Here is an 18,464-nt window from a genome sequence, read left to right as displayed (position 1 = left end):
TCTCGTGTGGCAAGTTCAAATGGCTGCAGAACCTTGCACAACACGGAAATCAGTCTCCACTGCGCTTGACTGAGGCGCATCCCCACTCCTTTGCCTATGTCGTAGGTGGCTGTGTAGGCCTGAATGGCCTTTTGCTGCTCCTCCATCCTCTGCAGCATATAGAGGGTGGAGTTCCAGCGCGTCACAACCTCTTGTTTGAGGTGATGGCAGGGCAGGTTCAAGCTTTTTTGATGTGCCTCTAGTCTGCGGTAGGCACTGGCTGAATGCCGAAAGTGTCCAGCAATTTTGCGCGCCACCGCAAGCATCTCCTGCACACCCCTGTCACTCTTGAGGTAATGCTGCACCACCAAATTAATGGTGTGGGCAAAACATGGGACGTGCTGGAAATTGCCCATATTTAATGCCCGCACAATGTTACTGGCATTGTCTGACACCACAAATCCCCATGAGAGTCTAAGTGGGGTAAGCCACTGGGAGATAATTTCCCTCATTTTCTCTAATATGTTGTCAGCGTTGTGCCTCTTATTAAAGCCTGTAATACACAATGTTGCCTGCCTTTGCACGAGCAGCCATTTTGTAGTTGCTGCTACTGATGCAGCTGTTGCTGTTGCTGCGGAAGGGGATGCATCTACCCAGTGGGCTGTCACAGTCATATAGTCCTTCGTTTGCCCAGAACCACTTGTCCACATGTCCGTGGTTAAGTGGACAGTGGGTACAACCGCATTTTTTAGAGCACTGAGGACACTTGATCGTACTTCTCTGTACATTTTTGGTATCGCCTGCCTAGTGAAGTGGAATCTCGACGGGATTTGGTACCGGGGACACAATACCTCCATCAACCCTCTAAATCCCACTCCACTGATGGCGGACACCGGGCGCACGTCTAACACCAACATTGCAGTTACAGCCGCAGTTATACGCTTTGCAATAGGGTGACTACTATCGTATTTTGTGGTCATGGCAAACGACTGTTGGACGGTCAATTGTTTTGTGAAAGACTTAGCGGTCTTACGACTTCCCCTCTGGGAAGATGACCGACTAACAGCAGCAACAGCAGCAGTGGCAGTAGTAGGCGTACCGCTGCAGGATTCCTCGGATGAATCCCGTATTGAGGAGGACTCAGTCTGGCTGCTGACTTGGGCTGCAGGACTGAATCTGATGGAGATTGTGGAGGAAGTTGACGAGGAGGGTGTTGCTGGTGTGTATCCAACTGGACCACGGGATTTAGGTGTCCCTGTACCGATGAGGGTCCTAGCCCCAGTTCCTGAACTAACCACTGAACTATGAAGGTTATTCAGGTGACGTATAAGGGAGGATGTTCCTAGGTGGGCAAGATCCTTACCCCTGCTTATTTGAGCTTTACATAAGCTACATATGGCCATACATTGGTTGTCTGGATTTGGATAAAAATAACTCCAGACCGAAGAGGTGCATTTTTTGGTCTTCTGACCAGGCATGACGATGGGCTTTTTCATCCCATGGACATCAGCTGTTTCCCCCCCTGGTGCCTCATTTACAATAACCACATCACCATCCTCATCATCAAGTTCCTCCACAGCGCCAGCTACATCATCAATAGCCTCCTCCCAAGCCACCTCTTCCCGTACAGTGATGGGAAGGTCAGGCTTGACAACCACCAACATCCTTGGACTCGCCTTGTGGATTTGTGATAAATTCTCTTTAGAAGGCAGAGTTGTTTGCTGTTTTGTTGCTGACAGCATAACTCTCTTCAATTTTTTGTAGGGGGGGGGAGGAGGAGGAGGGCTAAGATCCGTGGGTGAAGCTGAACCACTAGTCATGAACACGGGCCAGGGCCTAAGCCGTTCCTTGCCACTCCGTGTCGTAAATGGCATATTGGCAACTTTACGTTTCTCCTCAGATGATTTTAAGTTTCTCTTTTTGCTACTTTTTCTTAACTTGGGCTTTTTGGATTTTACATGCCCGGTACTACGAGATTGGGCATCGGGCTTGGAAGACGACGTTGATGGCATTTCATCGTCTATGTCATGACTAGTGGCAGCAGCTTCAGCATTAGGAGGAAGTGGGTCTTGATCTTTCCCTACTTTATCCTCCAAATTTTTGGTCTCCATTATATGTAGCACAAGATACTGCAGAATGTGTGAACTTGGTAATATTGCAGTACCAATGGACTTATACTGCTGGATTGCTTTTGCAAATTTGGTTATAATTATATTTTTTTTTTTTAATTTTTTATTTTTTATTTTTTTTTACTTTTTTTTTATTTTTTAAAAACTTGGGAATAATGGGGAAATAACTATGCCCTTAGAAGCACAGAGCACAGGACACAGTACCACTGGACTGAACAGGACACGGCACAGGACCCAGCAGCACTACGGAACTCAGCAGGACAGAGCACAGGACACAGCACCACTGGACTGATACTGCAGAATGTGTGAACTTGGTAATATTGCAGTACCAATGGACTTATACTGCTGGATTGGTTTTGCAAATTTGGTTATAATTATATATATTTTTTTTTATTTTTTATTTTTTTTTACTTTTTTTTTATTTTTTAAAAACTTGGGAATAATGGGGAAATAACTATGCCCTTAGAAGCACAGAGCACAGGACACAGCACCACTGGACTGAACAGGACACGGCACAGGACCCAGCAGCACTACGGAACTCAGCAGGACAGAGCACAGGACACAGCACCACTGGACTGATACTGCAGAATGTGTGAACTTTGTAATATTGCAGTACCACTGGACTTTTACTGCTGAATGTGTGAACTTGGTAATATTGCAGTACCAATGGGCTTATACTGCAGGATTGGTTGTGCAAATTTTGTGGTAATTAAAAAAAATTAAATTAGTTTTTGGTATTTTTTTAAATAACTTTTTTTTTATTTTTTTAAACACAGGGGAATATTGGGGAAATAACTATGCCCTTAGAAGCACAGAGCACAGGACAAGGCACCACTGGACTGAACAGGACACAGCACAGGACCCAGCAGCACCACTGACCTCAGAAGGACAGAGCACAGCACACAGCACCACTGGACTGATACTGCAGAACACAGCACAGCACAGAACTAAACAGCACAGCACAGAACTAAACAGCACAGCACGAGATCTACCAGGACAGAGGACCACCTAACACACCCTCCCTCTACCCTGATCAATGCCCGAGTGAAGATGGCGGCGACTAGCGGGGAATTTATAGGATCCGAGTATCGCGAGATCCGACAACGGGATTATGAGTCAGAGCCTCAGTTTCAGATTTGAATTTGGCGCCAATACCCGGATCTGTCTCGGATCCGACTCGGATCGGCAACGTTCGGGTGGGCTCGGATTTCAGAAATCCGAGTGCGCTCATCTCTACTTATAAGCATTTCAAATAAAGTCTGTACACTGGGTCAAATGTGGTGAAACCTTTCATCCTAAAACATCTTAATATTGTGGAGACTGAAATATGTTTTAGACAGTGCTAGCTGGACACTGTTCTTCTGGTTTTGTGAATGGTGTATTTTCCCCTGTCTGAATGGATTATATTTGGATGAAGGATGACAGCAAAGAAGCACATAAATAAGTAGACATTGCAGGAGATTACAAAAAAACTTTATCTCATTTCTTTGCATTCAACTACAGTGTTTATACAGTGCTCCCACTTTAAAATACCCATTCATAACATTATTTCTTATTGCTGTAGGTTTGTATTATTAGAATATTGTATGTTAAAGCTGTTTGACCAACTCACTTGCTGAAGTTTGATAACATATGAAGCATAGGCAAAAATAAGGAAGGCTTTGGCCAGTTATGTTTGCATATGTTTAATTTACAAATTCAAATATTAAAAAATGAATCTCTCAAAATTTCTCAAACTTAAGGCATAACACAATATGTTTTTAAAGATTCTGTCCCCATTCAAACTACTTCAATTCTACAAGTATACTTGCAACTTTTGACAAATAGATTAGCTTTAGCTTTGTGACTTCCTTTTTGTGTTTTTCACCAAAGTCTGCATTTCATCCAAGCAGACATGCCTTTAGTTATGACATCACCTGTGCGTGGATACAACTGTATAGACATAGCAGTTCTGGGTTGTATTCAAGGGCTAAAGTAAACAACTCTTCCAACTATATAGAGTTAGTGGTGTCAACAGTGGTACTTAATGCATATTTACCCACTTTAAAATGTTTGTTTCTGGGAGCCTGCGGGAGAGGTGGGCGTGATGGGGGGGGCGGGGCTCCAAAATGCTCGTCATGTTGGACCCGGCCCCCGTGACGTAATGATGCAAACGCGTCATTTGACAGCGGGGGCGGGGCCAAACACCGCGATTCACCGGGAATCGCAGCGTTTGGGACCTAATTCTGCCCACTTCACTAGGAAGTGGGCACTTCCTAGTGAAGTGGTCAGATCCGGGAGATTGCCACACTCTCCTGGGAGTCCGTGAGACTCTCGCAAAATGCGGGAGTCTCCCAGACATTCCGGGAGAGTTGGCAAGTATAACTTAATGCTATTGTATGCTATGGCTTATCCGCATGTCAATGCTTATCAGAGCTTTGAATGGGTAATTTACTTAACAGCAATGGGCAAAACAATAGCATTAATTTTACATCTCTATTTGATGAAACAATGGACAGTTTGAATGCAAAAAGCAACGACTAGCTTTATCAAAACTACAAACACAAGTAAAAATTACTACCAGAGCTTTTACAACATTATTGTTGACAGATGTTTAATTTGGAGCTTGAGCACATGAAAGATGTACACCATCCTGGGAGAAAGTTACCTGAACATATGTTGTGCGTTTGATTTAACGGTGTGTGAGTGGTTGAGAGAAGGGTAAGGGATTGAGGGTAAGGAAAGGAGAGATAGTCACGGGAAGAAGTATTGGCAGGGAGAAAGACAGGGGTTTATTTAGCTCATGGAAGGGGGAATTATTATATTGGTACCAAGAACTCCATATTTAAAGAAGCTTGATACTGTAAGGGAGAGTGAGCTAAACATTACCCCAGTATCATCACTGTTGTATCATGAAAATGGATTAAATTCTCCTTTTCCTTAAGATGTGAACTAAACTGCAAAATATAACTACTGTTGTGAAGCCATCCATCAGAGTTATATTGTAGATGGGCTATATTTAATGACATATGGTATATTTGTGGTATTATATTAGACTATAATGTATATATTTTTAATAATAAAAATGTAACACAAATCTTACCAGGTTCCCCATCTAACAAGGTACATGATGCTTGAATTCTTTGAGGAAAGCATTCTTCTAAGGAGCTCAATGAATGAGTAGGTTGATTAATTGCAGCACATGTGGAAAATTGATCTTGCTGTTGAGAGTAAAATTGAAAATACAAATGTAAATGTATAGTAAAAGTAAAACAATAATTGAACCACTTATTATTATAATTATCCTTTATTTGTATAGCACTAACATATTCAACAATGGTGTACAATCAGAAGAAAAAAATTGAACATGCAGAGACTCATTTAGAATTGGATGCAAGTCTAATTGCAGCACATAAAGATATGCATTTCTGTACTGCGCATGCATACTAAAATGCAGCCATATTTATAGTTGAACATATCAGACTTGAGGGCCCCTTGAAGATCTGTGTCAGAGGCACTCATGTGTGATTTGAGTGCATTAAGGAAGTGGAGACACAAGTCAACCATACTCCTTAGTGATGCATCCAATTTTCATGTACATGTATCCTTAAGATATGTCCATTAGGATGCATGTTCCATAGGCATGGAGGACTTTTCCTTGTCAATGATGATGACACGTTTGCAATAGATTGTATCCATATGCTAGATTACAAGTTGCATGTTCCTTAAGAAATATAGGGACTGTGTCATTAAGGAGAACAAAGCATAAAAGAGGAGTAACTCTATACCTGGGTAAAACCATGTTGTATTGGGGGGAGGGCTGATTTAAAATGTGGGACAGATTTATAGTTGGGGTAGGGCATGTCCTAGATCAACTTTAAATTTCAGTGTAAAAATAAAGCTATCAAGTATTGTGTGCTAGATAAACAAACATGCAGTATTTAACCTATGTGCAAAACAAAAAAACTAATTTGCATCCATTGTAATATGGTTTTTCCCAGAGAACATTTACTCCTTTTTTTGCCTTACTTTCTATAATGACTCAGGCCCATAATGTTTATATTTACGCAAATGTTTGGGCCACATCTTTTCAGCCTAGATTAAATGAAGCCCACAATAATTAACAATACAAGAAACAATCAATGAAACAGAAGGTGAAAGTTCTCTGGCATTTACTATTTACAGTAACTGAGGAAAAGGAGACAAAGTAGAAGCGCTTGATTTGAACAAGTGATCAACACAGTGTGATCTCAAAGATGAAGGTTATGTTAAACACACGTTTTATGACCGTCATTAAGAACAGATATTGGCAGTAGAAATAACATGGACATAAAAATGTAATGTGCTTGGTGTAAATTGAGTATAAATATGTTACAGACAGCAGGTGTATGTGATACGAGATGGAGTTATTATTTTAGGTATAAAATACCAGGGTATTTAGAAATGCAATTAGCTTCCATGAGGGGATGTACAATTAAAACATTGAAGGTTAGAGGTTAGCCTGATTGGAAACAGAAGTCCATTCAATATAAGAAGAATATGGAAAAAGTCTTGCAGACATGAGTGGGAAGATGTTACGTTTAGCTCACTGGCAGATGGAGAACATGGTTACGATGGTAGAGAAATGTAAGAGGTTGCAGCATTGTGGAGGCTTTGTAGTTGAGAACTACAGTTTTAAATTGTATCCTGGAAGAAACAGGCAGACAGTATAGTGGCTGGTAGAGATTAACAGGATTAGTAAAATAGCAAGTAAGGATAATCAGTCTGGCAGTTATATTGAAAATGGATCACAATGGTTGAGATGGGAAATGATGAGGGCATGAATTCATTTTTAGCTGTGTTATTAGTAAGGTAATAGTAGGCTTAGTAAATATTGCTCAGGTTGAGGCAATATCATTTTGAAAAAGGGGTGGAGAGTGAAGGACAGGTCAGGATAAAATAATACCTAAAAACAGAAGGCTTGTGGTTTGGGTTGATGATACTGTTGCTCCCACAAAATTGAAATGTGGAGCAATGAGTGGAAGGAAGAAACAAAAGCAGCTCATTCGAAAGCAAATTTTAAATTTCATGGGAGGAAGTGTAGATTTTGGTGTTATCAGCATAAGTTGATACTGAAAACCAAACATGCTATGTTTCAGAGGGGAGAAGTGAAGAGGTAGTACTTGCGAAAGACATACTAAAAGAATGGTCAGAGAGATATGAGTAGGATAGGGTAGGATAGGGTAGGACATTGTTCTTTAAGCCAAAAAGTTTTTATGAGTAGGGAATGGTCTACAGCTGGTCTGGACAACCCCTGGCTTACCAGGAGTTGTGAAACTACAAGTCCCAGAATACCCTGCCAGTTATTGACAGGGGAAACCTGCTGGGAATTGTAGTTTCACAACACCTGGAGAATCACAGGTTGTCCTACAGTATCAAAGGCAGCAGATAGACCCAAAAGAGCTGTATCAATGTAACAAAGGGAAGGAAAAAAAAAAAGTTTAAATGCCGCACCAATTTCTGAATATACTCTAATGGGCCATCTAACCCAGTATTTAGATTCCTGAAATAATCCTCATATGTTCAATATATATATATATATATATATATATATATATATATATATATATACACACACATACATACATACACACACACACACATGTATTTATATATTTGTTTTCAGTTAACGCAGCATTAAACTCATGCAATTCAATTGAAAAACAGGTAATGCTGCCCCCGTGCGTTAATAATTGGTGCTTGCAAATTTTTAGGGGAGTGAAGGGGACGGTCATGTATAAAAAAAAATAAAACAGGATTGGCATACATTTGCATACATTAAATTGCATTACACAAACTTTCTATATTATAATATCCACATACAGTACTTTCTTTTAGCATATTTTTTTATTTTACTATTTTTTACTGTAGAATCATCTATACCATGTCAAAACACATTAGTACATATTACAAAAAACATAAATAAATATAATTAATTAGTGATTTTCGTGTTTTTTTATTTTTATGTTTGTTTGTTTTGTCATTATTTTTTTTTAAATAAATTCAACTTTTTCATGTTATGCATTACTGATAAGCATAGTTGTCATTAGCCATTGAAGCCTATAGGGAGATCATTGCAGTAGAGGGATCTTTGGATCCCTCATTGCAAATTACCTTTTCTCCCCTCCGGTGACTATCACAAAGGTGACCACTTTGCAATAGTGACCATAGAGGAGAGAGGGTCAGGTCTTCGTAGGAACAGCAGATTTTCGTGACTGCTGTTCCTGGTGAAGAAGTTTAATAAATAATCACAATATTTCAATCCTTATCTTAACTGTGGTTAAAATGCAGTGAATAATAAATATACCTCTTAAAACAACTTTTTACGCAATAAGAAAGCAAAATGAAATAGAAGAGGCAATGTCAACCATCCTTTAGTTAATGTTTCCAAGTGATAAAACATTTGGAGTGACTGATAGTTGTGACTATACACAATGACTCAAAGTTCAATAGACAGAATTAGCCATTAAAAAAATATTGCCTTGCAAGAAATCCCAACAATGAACACAACATTATCATCATCATCACCATTTATTTATATAGCGTCACTGATTCTGCAGCACTGTACAGAAAACTCATTCAAATCAGTCCCTGCCCCATTGGAGCTTACAGTCTAAATTCCCTAACATACAATCACAGACAGAGAGAGACTAGGGTCAATTTTGATAGCAGCCAATTTACCAACTAGTATGTTTTTGGAATGTGCGAGGAAACCGGAGCACCCAGAGGAAACCCACGCAAACACGGGGAGAACATGCAAACTTCACACAGATAAGGCCATGGTCGGGAATTGAACTCATGACCCCAGCGCTGTAAGGCAGAAGTGCTAACCACTGAGCCACCGTGCTGCCCACAACATCTATTGATGTTATAAGATCTATGGAAAGCCTGACATGCACATTCGTTACCAGTTAGTATGTACTTTTCACCTGTTGCAGCAATGTTAACTGTTTTTGCTTGTGATTTAGCCCCTGTTTCCATTGATGTGACAAATTGTATTTAATCTGCAAACGGCTTTCAGTTTTGTGAAAAATGTTACTCCATGAGGTCAGAGCTATCAATCTAAATATTCTGTGTAATGTATTCCTTTGGTCCCAGCAAAAGAAAACCTCCTAATTGTCGATGTAAAATGATTAATAACTCTGTTGTGTGAGGAAATGAGGGGGGAGTGGTGTATCTCATTATATTGTGTGAGGAAAGGGGTGAAGCTCATTATAATGTGTGATGGAAGGGGTGTATCTCATTATAATGTGTGAGGGAAGGGGTGTATCTCATTATAATGTGCGATGGAAGGGGTATATCTCATTATAATGTGTGATGGAAGGGGTGTATCTCATTATAATGTGTGAGGGAAGGGGGATTTATCTTATAATGTGAGGAAAGGCATGAATCTCATTATAATTTGTCAAAGAAAGGGTGAAGCTCATTATAATGTGATAATGTGTGAGGAAACGGGATGTATCTTATTATAATGTGTGAGGGAAGGGGGATGTATCTTATAATGTGAGGAAAGGCATGAATCTCATTATAATTTGTCAGAGAAGGGGTGAATCTTATTATAATGTGATAATGTGTGAAGGAAGGTTGGTGTATCTTATTATAATGTGTGAGGGAAAGGGAAAGAGGGGAGTGTATGTTTAAATTATGTGTGAGGGAAGGGGGTATGTTAATATAATGTGTGACAGAAGTAATGGGAGTCTTATTATATTGTGATTGGGGGTTAGTCTATTTAATGGAGGAGTGTAGGTGGAGGCTAATTATTTAATGGGTGCTATTTTATTTGTGGGTGGTGGGCCAATTTAATTAATTGGTGGGGCTAATTTAAGGTAAGATGCAGGACCTTTAATTTAAAGCTGGAGTGGTTTGGGACTTTATTTGAATGTGGGGCTATTTGAGTAGAATGAGATCTATTAATTAAATGTGAATAGGAATTATTTATTGGAGATGATGGTTGTCAGAAATAGGTATATTTATTAAATGTAAATGTTTTTCATTTATTAGGGTGGGAGGTAGGCTATTAAGTTAATGGTGGACTGTGTGTAGGAGATAATTATTTAATGGTGGGTGCTATTAATTTTAATTGTGGGGTGATGGTGGGACAATTTAATTATGGAGCCTATTTAAGGTGAGGTGACGGGACATTTAATGCTGAGGTGGTTTGGGGCTATTAATACATACTGTACCCCACCACTGACTGCCAGAACATACATACATGCTGCACCCCACTGCTGCATGCCAGAACATATATACATACTGCACCTCACCACTGCCTTCCAGAACCTACATACGTACTGCACCCCACCGCTGCCTGCCAGAACAAGCAAATGCACTGCACCCCACCACTGCCTGCCACAACATACATACGTACTTCAGCCAACCACTGGCTGCTAGAATATACATACATACATACTTCCGCCCACCAGAACATACACACATGCATACTGCACTCCACCACTGTCTGTCAAGACATGCATACTGCACCACTCAGTGTGGCACATTTGATAAAATTGTGGGTATACAGAATTGTGACAAAAGCTGATGCCCATGGGGTGAAAGAAACGGTATGAAGGGTGTCATCTTTGAAAGAAACGCTTAAGCGAAGAGGGTGACAAGTGAATATAAAGCTGGTGCGCAGGGAGCTTACATGTGAAAATAAAGCTGGTAAGAATGGGGTGTCATGTGAGAGAGACTGGTACACAGGTGGTGACGTGAAAAAACAGCTGGTACACTTGGTGGTGGCACGTATGTATGCAATCACAAAGCAGGTGGACAGTGGGGTATGTGTGAGAAAAAGACAGGCACTGGAAATGGAGGGTGCTAGGTTTAGAGGAAAATTACTTACAAAACAGTAGGGGCTAGGTGAGATAGACATCAAACAGTGGTGGCAGAGTGTGGCTGGGGGAGCAGTAAATGAGTTAAATCTCAGCATTAAACGTGTAGTAAAGGGTATTATAAGGGCCTTTATATTAAGATTGCATCTAATGATCGGCATTCTGCCATGTTACAGCTGTGAGAGGGGGGGCATGGTGTTTGAGGGGCTACATTTTAAGAGGTATTAAAGCTATTAAGCTGAACTCGTCGTTTTTTCCCACTTCCTGTTTTGCAAAAGTCACAGTTTTTCTGTTTTTTTTGGGAGAGCGTAACTCAGTGTACAGGGCGTATTAAGACTTGGGGTATGTTTTGTTAAAAAAAACTATTAGGACTGAGGAGTGCCTTTGAGAGGTCACAAGATTGAGAAATTTACAGTTTTTTTTAAAATTTTGTAAAATATTCCCCATTTTAAAGATAGAGGATTTCACAGAATTTCATTATGTTGCGCATGTCAACTAGAGGTGTGTGCTGGGTGTACTTAGACTGGCTTCACTTGCGAGTACAAATATGGCTGAGCCTCTCGCTAAGAAATTTCCTTCTGTGAGGAGGAGAAATTAGGCATATTTGCCAGGTACAAGTGGGCTGGTCGGTACTTTGGGACTGAGGGGGGGCACTATGTAGTATTTATTAGTCTGGCACCGCTCTCATTAGGAAGTTTAATAGTCCTAGCGGTGCCAGACGCGCTGTAACAGAAACCATATTCAATTTTCCGCCCCTCAGTGACTTCAGTAAATTTATTCACTGCACTGAGCTGGGGTCAGGAAATTCAAAACTGCTCTGACGTTCATGTACTGATCATAGCAGTGATCACTGTGGGGAATAGGAGCGGGGTTATCCAGACATGGGTTCAATGTGTCACACACTGGCCCCATTGACGAGTACCGGCGTTGTTACCTCTGTCTCATAAACCGTGACCACAATATCTTGGATCCAGTGTTTTAGTCTCAGTCTTCATCTGGCTCCATTCTGTGCATGTGTCAATCATTGTTCTCTCTATAACCTCCCACGCACTCCTATTGGCCCTGGTGCTTTTGGAGTGCTATTTAAACCTCCCAGTTCCAGCTCTCTGGATCCTGTTCTTCAAGTTACTTACTCTTGTCAGGATTGGGCTCTCCTCGTGTGACTTACCCGTGGTTGCTGTGCAACATTGCTTCAAGATCTGCTGTGTTTAATCTGTGGTGCCTTTATTGGAACGCTCACCTTATCAGGTCTCCACTGCTGCATTCAGTGTCTCATCTACAGCTTCAGTCATTGGAATTCTCCTATTGCAACTCCTAACTTCACTAGGAACCTCCTTCACCTGTTGCATTGAACTACCAGCTAAAAGGATGAGCTAACTCTTCATTATTGCTGTTTCTACTGAACTATTGCTGCAATCCAACTGTGGTTGTTTGAGTTTCATTTGAACGGATCAGCTAACTCTGTTATTATTTCTGTTTCGACTGAATTGTTGCCATACCATCTATTCTTCTACCGTAGTCCTGAGTTACCAACTAAAGGGATCAACTAGTTCTCCAACATATTTGTGTCTATTGAACTGCTGCTGTACCAGTAACTCATCTGCGGTTGCTTTGGGTTACCATCTAAAAGGATCAGCTTGTTCTTCATCACATTTGACTCTATTGAACTGTCGCTGTATCAGTGGTTCTGCTGTTGTTGCTCTGAGTTACCGTCTCAACGGATCTACTGTTTATTCATAAATACCGTTTCCATTGGATTGCTCTTTTCAATGTATCAACTAACTTCCACATCGTTATTGTCTTCACTGAACTTTACCTGTTATTGTCATAATCCTTCCATATCTGGCTCCACCTATATTCCTGCAACACTCGTTCTGGGAATCGCGACCTGCAGTAATAGGTGGGTCTAAGCCCATGCCCTCTCCTAGGGTCATGGTGAAAAACACCTACTGTTAGACTCCTCACCCCAGTTCGAGCATCTGTCATCTGCAGGTATACAGGACTCACTAAATTCTCCAGATTTCGTGACACAAAGTCACTACGATCCACAGCAGAGAAACTGTACATAAGTCTGTCCTATACATCTAAGTTATATATGCATATTGTCCTATGCACTGTGTGTTCAGCACGCTAGCTTATGACAGCAGAGAAGAGGGGGAGAAGATGAGCAGCGGAGATTGAGAGGAGAGGGGGAGCAGATAAGCGGCGGAGATTGGCAGCAGAGGAGAGAGGGAGCAGTGAGCGGCAGAGAATGACAGCAGAGGAGAGGGGGAGCAGATGAGCGGCGGAGATTGATAGCAGAGGATAGGGGGAGCAGTGAGCGGAGGAGAGGGGGAGCAGTGAGCGGAGGAGATTGACAACATAGGAGAGGTGGAACAGATGAGTAGCGGAGAGTGGCAGCAGAAGAGAGGATAAGCAGAGGAGTGGAGGAGAGGGGGAGTAGATGACCGGGGGAGATTGAGAGGAGATGGGGAGCAGAAGAGCGGGGGAGAATGGCAGCATAGGAGAGGGGGAGCAGATGAGAAGGGGAGATTGAGAGAAGAGGGGAGGGGGAGCAGAGAGCGGGGGAGATTGAGAGGAGAGAGGGAGCAGATAAGCGGCGGAGATTGAGAGGAGAGGGGGAGCAGATGAGCGGGGCAGATTCAGAGGAGAGGGTGAGCAGATGAGTGGCGGAGATTCTCAGCAGAGGAGAGGAGGAGCAGATGAATGGTGAAGAGCGGCAGCAGAGGGGAGGGGGAGCAGATGAGTGGTGGAGAGTGGCAGCAAAGGAGAGGGGGAGCAGATGAGTGGCAGAGATTGGCAGCAGAGGAGAGGAGGAGAAGATGAGCGGGGGAGATTGAGAGGAGAGGGGGAGCAGTAAACGGTGGAGATTGGCAACAGAGGAGAGGGGGAGCAGATGAGCGGCGGAGAATGACAGCAGAGGAGAGGGGGAGAAGATGAGTAGGGGAGAATGAGAGGAGAGGGGGAACAGTGAGTGGGGAAGATTGACAGCAGAGGGGAGGGGGAGCAGATGATCAGCGCAGTTGGACAGAAGACGGGGAGCAGTGAGCGGCGGAGAGTGGCAGCAAAGGAGAGGGGGAGCAGATGAGTGGCAGAGATTGGCAGCAGAGGAGAGGAGGAGCCGATGAGCGGGGGATATTGAGAGGAGAGAGGGAGCAGTAAGTGGTGGAGATTGGCAGCAGAGGAGAGGGAGGAGCAGATGAGGGAGAGCAGATCAGTGGGGGAGATTTAGAGGAGAGGGGGAACAGATGAGCGGTAGAGATTGGCAGCAGAGGAGAGGGGGAGAAGATGAGCAGGGGAGATTGAGAGTAGAGAGGGAGAATTAAGCGGCAGAGATTGGCAGCAGAGGTGAGGGGGAGCAGATGAGCGGAGGAGATCGACAGGAGAGGGGTGGCAGTGAGCGGTGAAGATTAGCAGCGGAGGAGAGGGGGAGAAGGTGAGCGGTGGAGACTGAGAGGAGACGGTGAGCAGATGAGCGGCAGAGGAGAGGGGAAACAGTAAGCGGTGGAGATTGGCAGCAGAGGAGATGGGGAGCAGATGAACGGCGGAGATTGGCAGCAGAGTAGAGGGAGAGCAGATGAACGGCGGAGATTTAGAGGAGAGGGGGAGCAGTGAGCTGCGGAGTTTGACAGCAGTGGAGAAGGAGAGCAGATGAGCAGCAGGGATTGACAGCAGAGGAGGAGGGAACAGATGAGCGGAGGAGATTGAAAAAAGAGGAGAGGGTGAGCAGATGAGCAGCAGAGATTGAGAGGAGATGGGGAGCAGATGAGCGGGGGAGATTGAGAGGAGAGGGGAGCAGTGAGCGGGGAGATTGGCAGCAGAGGGGAGATGGAGCAGATGAGTGGCGGAGAGTGGCAGCAGAGGAGATGGGGTGGAGATGAGCAGGGGAGATTGAGAGGAGAGGGGGAGCAGTGAGCTGGGGAAAGTGGCAACAGAGGGGAGGCGGAGCAGATGAGCGGTGGAGAGTGGCAGCAGAGGATAGGGGGAGCAGATGAGCGGCAGAGAATAGAGCAGAGAAGAGGGGGAGCAGATGAGCGGCAGAGCTTGGCAGCAGAGGAGAGGAGGAGCAGATGAGCGGGAGAGATTGAGAGGATAGGGGGAGCAGATGAGTGGCAGAGTGTCACTCACCGGACTGTGAGTGCCATTTCTCCTGTGTTCAGGAACCGTGGCTGTCCGCCATCCTGGGGGTCTGCGCATGTGCAGCCCTTATGAAACCTTCAGTACCTGTTGCTTTTAATTAATTGGATGATCAGGCAACCCTACCTATTTAAACCACCTGTGATCATTACCTAGTTGCCTGATCTTGGAGTCTCATTCCCCATGAGCCTCTGAAGGTGTTCCTGTGTTTCCTCGTGTATTCAGCTCCAGCTGATTCCTGTCTACTACGATTGTGGTTTCCAGACCACTTCAACTCTCCTGTGTTCATCGTGTATGCACTTAGCTGATTCCTATCTGCTACTGCTGTCGGATTCCAGACCGCCTCAACTCTCCTGTGTTCAGCGTGTCTGCTCTCCGCTGCCTCCGTTACTACTGCCGGGTTCCAGACCGTCTCAACTCTCCTGTGTTCATCGTGTCAGCTCTCCACTGATTCCTATCTGCTACTGCTGCCGGATTCCAGACCGTCTCTACTCACCTGTGTTCAGCGTGTCTCCCCTCCGCTGCCTTCGCTATTACTGCCGGATTCCAGACCGCCTCTACTCTTCTTTGTTAAACGTGTCTCCCCTCCGCTGCCTCCGCTACTACTGCCGGATACCAGACAGCCTCTACTCTCCTGTGTTCAGCGTGTCTCCCCTCCGCTGCCTCCGCTACTACTGCCGGATACCAGACAGCCTCAACTCTCCCGTGTTCATCATGTTTCCAGGTTTACTTACTACTGCTTCCTGAGTATTGCTCCTTTGATTACCGGTTACCTTTCGTGCGCTGCACCAACCTGATTACCGCTTCCATCCTCCAGTGGTCTCTCCTCCTGCCGGCGTTCAGCCGTTCAGGTATCCCTGCACTTCTCCTTGACAGCCTGCTCTCCTGAACCGCGGTATGCATACTTTCCATTGACTTTGCCATTGTATTGCATATCCGTCTGGACTGTGTTGTGTTCTTCTCCGGAGTCTTCCATCTACTGAAGCTATTGTTACTATTGACTTTGTTTCCTATTACCTGGATCTCTATAGTGACTTTGTGTACTTCAAGCAGTGCTTGTCAGTTATTATTGTATTGTGGTTATCATCGTGGGATCAAGTTCCGTGTGCCCCCGTGTATCCTCTGTATTACATTCATCTCCTCGTGCTCCTCCTCACATATATATAGCAGTGGTACAACTTGCTGAACGCAGACCACTGACTCCTGTTTCCCATTGGCACCAGTTTCAAGTATCCTCTCACATAAGCAGTGGTACAACTTGCTGTACGCAGACCACTGACTTCCCCGTTACCTACTTGCACCTAGAACCCATTCCTTCACTATAGACAGTGGTACAACTTGCTATACGCAGACCACTGACTTTCACTACCTCCTCTCTACTCCTGGACATTCCTCCTCACTATAGCAGTGGTACAAATTGCTATACGCAGACCACTGACTCTCCTCACGTTTACTTGTCCATCTGGTTCCTCGTGTTCATACATCTAAGTCATTACCAGTTGCTGCTAGTCATAGACTTTCCTTGAGCATTCTCTCACCATCTGCTGATTCTCCTGTTCCGTTGTCACCCTGCTACCAGAGGACCATAGCACCAGCTATATTACTCTGGTAAGAACATCATCTGGTGATATCCTGGGCAAAGACTCCTAGTGCCCGTGACACAGAGAATGGCAGCAGAGGAGAGGGGGAGCAGATGAGTAGGGGAGATTGAGAGGATAGGGGGAGTAGATGAGCGGCAGAGAATGACAGCAGAGGAGAGGGGGAGCAGATGAGTAGGGTAGATTGAGAGGAGAGGGGGAGCAGATGAGTGACAGAAATTGGCAGCAGAGGAGAGGTGGAGCAGTAAATGTTGGAGAATGGCAGCAGAGGAGAGGGGGAGCAGATGAGCAGGCGAGATTGAGAGGAGAGGGGGAGCAGATGAGTGGCGGAGAATGAAAGTAGAGGAGAGGAGGAGCAGATGAGCGGAGAAGATTGAGAGGTGAGGGGGAACAGTAAGCAGTGGAGATTGGCAGCAGATGAGCAGCGGAGAATGACAGCAGAGGAGAGGGGGAGCAGATGAGCGGGGGAGATTAACAGGAGAGGAGGAGCAGATGAGCAGGGAGAATGACAGGAGAGGGGGAGCAGTGAGCAGCGGAGATTAAACTTTTTATGAAGTTGCTCAATTATCTCTTTCTCAAACATCCAGGCCCTAAACTACGATAAAGCTAAACTAAGAAAATGTAATAGTACTGCATGTGTGTATTCCAGTGAACACAGAAGTCTGTAAATTAGGAGCTCCACCATTTTGTGAGTGACAGCAATCTCACTCCATGATAGTGATGAATCTGTAGCTAACCTCAGGATGTGATGGCATACCATGTCTGAATTGCGCAAGTAACACGTCCATTAAGTTCTCTGCCTTAATCGTCGTAATTGCATTGCTTTTTGGAGTTTGAGTGGAAGAGTTTCAATAGTTTTCTTACATTATAGATGTTGTATAAGGAACCTTAATCGGACATGTTAAAATGTAAGGTCTTTTGTCTATGGGAAATGTGTGTGTGTGAGTGTGTATGTGTGTATGTAATATATATATTACACACTTACACACACCTACAAAACAAAACAGAAGGGAGAGGCACCTATGGTGTAGTATTTTAGGGGATATGATCCTAACAACCAAGGTGTGTACGTATGCATACCAAATATAAACTTGAAAACGTGCTCATCAATACAAGAAGCCTGGGTACTTTACTGTTATCATATAAGTCCACTCGAGTCTTGTATGCTCAAATGAAAAGGAGAGAACCGAATAGTGCAATAACGTCAAACAAGTAGAATCAGTATATACCCAGCCACCTGGAATTGTGCGTACCAAAAATATATAATAAAACGCTTATCTGTAAAGTTGCTTTATGTAGCTGGAGTTCTCTTGTTCAATTTACTCCATCAACAGACCCAGGACAGGCATACAAAAATAAAAGGTCCCATATAGTGTTGTATGGTCAAACATGGTAAAATTTATTAACAAAATAAGAAACACACTCACAACACAAATATAAAATACAGCTTATCTGTATTCCAAGTACAATCCTTATCTCAAACTTTAGTGGGTTCAGATGTCATAGGATTCGAATGGTGGTGAACTGGAAACAAATGCCAAGAGTAGAGTACCAGTCTGTACTATCTTACCTTAACGCGTTTCATCTTAAAAAGACTTCATCAGAAGGATGTGTAGCCTGTCTGGTTATTTATAGTGATTGACGCCGCCATTTTGCGCATGCACACTGCGCGAGGCTTACTGCGCATGGGTGGCTTTTATATTGGCGCATCTACTGATTTGACAGCAGTAAGAGCTCACTTATGGGGCAATTGTGTACCACTTAGCAGTATT

The 18,464-nt window shown here is 43.7% G+C and overlaps 1 protein-coding gene across 2 annotated transcripts in view; it reads right to left on the bottom strand.

The window, feature by feature from the left end:
- The window catches only part of FMN2 (formin 2), a 423,082-nt gene that overhangs the window by 357,517 nt on the left and 47,101 nt on the right, over positions 1-18,464 (bottom strand). For both annotated transcript variants that reach the window (XM_075203416.1, XM_075203417.1), the window contains exon 3: positions 5,191-5,308. In XM_075203416.1, coding sequence (XP_075059517.1) covers positions 5,191-5,308 — 118 coding nt within the window. The remainder of the gene's footprint in view (positions 1-5,190; positions 5,309-18,464) is intronic.

This window comes from Mixophyes fleayi, chromosome 3, assembly GCF_038048845.1.
Source record: "Mixophyes fleayi isolate aMixFle1 chromosome 3, aMixFle1.hap1, whole genome shotgun sequence".
NCBI lineage: Eukaryota > Metazoa > Chordata > Amphibia > Anura > Limnodynastidae > Mixophyes > Mixophyes fleayi.
The sequence above is the reverse complement of the archived record's forward strand: the minus strand, read 5'-3'. Positions and strand labels throughout refer to the sequence as shown.